The 4,084-nt window shown below is 51.7% G+C and overlaps 1 protein-coding gene across 1 annotated transcript; it reads right to left on the bottom strand.

The window, feature by feature from the left end:
* Positions 1–2,383: 2,383 nt before the first annotated feature.
* Positions 2,384–3,701, bottom strand: LOC103638592 (ethylene-responsive transcription factor TINY). Its single transcript, XM_008661467.2, has one exon. The coding sequence runs from the start codon at positions 3,555–3,557 to the stop codon at positions 2,829–2,831; it is 729 nt and encodes a 242-aa protein (XP_008659689.1). The 5' UTR covers positions 3,558–3,701; the 3' UTR covers positions 2,384–2,828.
* Positions 3,702–4,084: the final 383 nt, after the last annotated feature.

Raw genomic sequence — 4,084 nt, forward strand, 5'->3', positions numbered from 1 at the left:
CTTGTTCCCCGTAGCCTGAGCTAGCTAGGGGTAGGGTAATGATGGCCCCCCTGTGATGTGGTCGGTCCGAGCCCTAGGTCGGGCGAGGCGGAGGCTCCTCCGAGGTCGAGGTCGAGTCCGTCATCCGAGGTCGAGGCCGAGTTCGAGCCCTGGGGTCGGGCGAGGCGGAGTCCGTCTTCCGAGGTCGAGGTTGAGTCCGAGCCCTGGGTCGGGCGAGTCGGAGAACGTCTTCTGAGGCCGAGGCTGTGTCCGAGCCCTGGGGTCGGGCGAGGCGGAGTCCGTCGTCCAGCGTCGAGGTTGAGCCCGAGCCCTGGGGTCGGGCGAGGCTGAGCTTCCTATGGCGCCCGAGGCTGGACTTAGCTGCTGTCAGCCTCACTCTGTCGAGTGGCACAGCAGTCGGAGCGACGCAGGCGGCGCTGTTTTCTTGTCAGGTCGGTCAGTGGAGCGGCGAAGTGACTGCGGTCACTTCGGCTCTGTCGACTGAAGGGCGCGCGTCAGGATAAGGTGTCAGGCGATCCTTGCTTTAAATGCTCCTGCGATACGGTCGGTCGGCGTGGCGATCTGGCCAAGGTTGCTTTTCTGCGAAGACTGGGCCTCGGGCGAGCCGAAGGTGTGTCCGTTGCTTGAGGGGGCCCTCGGGCGAGATGTGAATCCTCCGGGGTCGGCTACCTTTGCCCGAGGCTGGGATCGGGCGAGGCGAGATCGTGTCCCTTGAGTGGACTAAGCCTTGACCTTAATCGCGCCCATCAGGCCTTTGCAGCTTTGTGCTGATGGGGGTTACCAGCTGAGATTAGGAGTCTTGGGGGTACCCCTAATTATGGTCCCCGACATGACTAGACGAGCAAGTGATCGAGGAACCCGAGACCCAGTAGGTTGAAGATTCTAAGCAGGAGCTCGCAGAAGGCAAGTTGTGTCCTTGATCACATTTTTTGACCTAATAATATTCATGATTCTGTCAATCACCATGGCATTCTTAGGTTAAATTGATCGGACCTAATAGGTTACCTAGTTTTGTTTACCCCACATCTTGCATAAAAATGTATTATACGATAGTCTTGCTATTGCTTTATCTAGTTTTGGGCTTAATGTTATATCTGAATTATGATCATGTCTTAATAATGTTGTTGGCTTAGCTATTGTATATGATAAAATTATTTTGGTTAATTGGAACATAGAGCGACCACCCGATACAACACTTCTACCACAAGGGTGGAATGGGACACCCTTGGCCAATTAATTAAAAAGCTAGTGTGAATTAATCATTTCTCGAAAGGGGCAATCAGGGTGGCGGAAGCTGCTGCTATAGGGAGGTTCTCCAGTCGATCTATCAGCGATAGCTTTTTGTTTGAGGGATTCCTATATCACCCCCTTCTACTTGAAACCGTAGCGGGTTCTCTCATGCTAGTGGAACTTTGGAAAGGCCTCGTAGTGCTAATCTGTCTCGTCTCCTCAACAGAGATGAATGAGAAGTTATGATCACTAAGCAAATGGGTAACACAACTTGTGGGTAAAGATACACAAACTTTGCAGAGTGTAAAACTGGTATACCAGCCGTTCTCACAGTCATGAGTGGCTCGAACCCTCTCATGAGTAATTTATGCAATTAAACTTAATCTGTCATGCATTGCATTGTAAGATTTCTATATGTCATTTCTATATTGATCAAGTATTTAATTGGGTTGATTCTTTACATATACTTAGTAATTGCTAATTAAATTTTGACCAATTTAATTAAAAGCATTCCTCAACCTTAACCTTTATCCTTGGTAAGCCTTACACTACACATGAGCCCTAACGTAATTGAGCGTATAGACATTTTTCCTGCACTTGCTGAGCGATGACTGTATGGGAGCCCACCATTGCTATAATCCCACCAGGTCATGAGAGCAGGTTCCACCGGAGGAGGACTATTACGACGAGTTCGATGAGATCTAGGCGTCGCCTCTCCGTCAACTATGGCGCCGTGGTTATAGTTCTCTTAGTTTGATTTAATTTAGTATCAGTTATTTTGTAAGACATTTTCGTTATAATAAAGATTATGACATTTATCTCTATACACTGAGTTATTGTATGTGTTGTATTTGATTTTGGCGCACATATGAGCCATATCTGAATTGTGACGTGATCTTACCCTCCACGACAAGTTTTTTTAGGGTGTGTTTGGTTGAGTGAGGGAGAATAGAGTGGCTTCATTCCAATTTTCTGAACGTTTGGTTTCCAACAAAATAAAAGTGGAGTGACTCATAGATCTCCATATAGAAATTTACTATAAGTAGTTAGAACACTCCCACTCCACAAAAACGATCGGACGCGAGCGCTCTTCCGGATGTGAGCGCTCTCCCTCTTCTACTCCTCTCTATAATCATACGGCTCTCAAACCAAATAAAGAACGGAACGACTCCGCTTTATTCTACTATTCAACCAAACAAAAAATAGAGCGACCATATTTTTTATGCCAAACACAGAATAGACCGGCTCTATTTTTAAATAATGGAATGGAATCACTCTATTTTGTTTGACTCTCCAGTACCCTTTAGTTGCTTGCGTCGTTCTCCCACAACCGCCTATCTGTCTTCCATTGACGCGATCGCAATCAGGCTTCGCATGCACATAAAAGACCGTAGAGAAGGAGAAGAGCGCAGCAGAATTGGAAAGGTACCCAGATGCGTCCGTATGTTTGCTACTGCCGTGCCAACGGTACGTACGTAGCAAGCCGTCGTTCGATGCAGATGCTTTCTGAGCTATTAACAAAGCATGCGATTTATATTTATATATACTGCAAAGAGAGCAAAGAGAGAGACGGGCAGATCGATTAGCTAGTTGCGTAGTTAACTACAGGGGTTCCATAAGAACGCACCGAGCTCCGAAGGCATAATGCCGTCTGGCTGCGCCGTCCAGAGCTGGTCCGTGGCGAGCCCGGTCCCGGGCACCATCATCTCCGCGACCTGCGCCGCAATGCTGCCGCCTGCCTGCATCCACGCGTTCGGCTCGTACGACAGCGGGTCGTCGGCGGCACAGTCGTGGAACGACGCCGTCCAGCAGAACACGTCGTCCGACGCCATGACATCCTCGTCGATCAACGGTAGCTCCACGATCTCCTCCAGGAGCTCCACATCGGGGTCGCCTACAACTAACGGCTGCCCCAGCACCTGCTGCGGCGACGAGGACGGCAGCGGCTCCGCCGCGCCCACGGGAACGTCCATGGCGGCGGCGCGCGCGGCCGCGGCCTGCACGTCGCGCGGCGCGGCGGAAGCCGGGCGCGGCAGGGACGCCGCCATCTCAGGGAAGTTGAGCACCGCGCCGCGGCCCTTGACCACTAGCGCGGCGGCGTCGTGGGCGCGCGCCGCCATCTCGGCCGTCGGGAAGGTGCCGAGCCAGATGCGGGACTTCTTGCGCGGCTCGCGGATCTCGGACACCCACTTCCCCCACGCCCGCATCCGCACGCCGCGGTACGCCGGGCTCCGCCCGCCGCCGCGCCTGCTTTTCCGACCCCTGGCAATCTTCTGCACGCTGCCAAGCGGCGACGATGCTGGGCTGGGGACATCCGAGTCCGGCATTGCCGCCAGTGCCACTGCCAGTGCCACCAAGAAGTGAGGCCTGCAGTGTGTGCGCGCGCGGGCAACGGAAATGCTGTGCAGGCCTGCTTGGTGCCGTAAGAGCTAGGCTAGAAGACTTGGTCCAGCTCGGAGATGGGTGTTGATTTGAATGCGAAGCGAAGAGGAGGGGGGGTTTAGTAATGGTTGGTTGGAGCGCACTGACACTGACGGCTCAACAAACTGAACGCTAGCTAGCTCTACTACACTGTCTGTAGATGACGCTCTCTTTTTGCTTGCGTTGTTCCATCTATGGATCCAGTCAATATCTGCCGGCAAGATGAACGGTACGGTGCAATGCAACGGATAAATTTTGAACCAGACCGTTGCAGCACCTTGGATAAAATTGCTCACGATCGCTAGACCACTACATAATCCAGCTATTAATAAGTTAATAATATCCAACTTGAATGAAAAGGTGCAAGGTAAATTCAGTGATGTCATTCATTGGACATCTGTACTATTCTAGAGCTGCACACGAACTGTGTATC

This window comes from Zea mays, chromosome 9 (genome assembly GCF_902167145.1).
Source record: "Zea mays cultivar B73 chromosome 9, Zm-B73-REFERENCE-NAM-5.0, whole genome shotgun sequence".
NCBI classification, from domain to species: Eukaryota; Viridiplantae; Streptophyta; class Magnoliopsida; order Poales; family Poaceae; genus Zea; species Zea mays.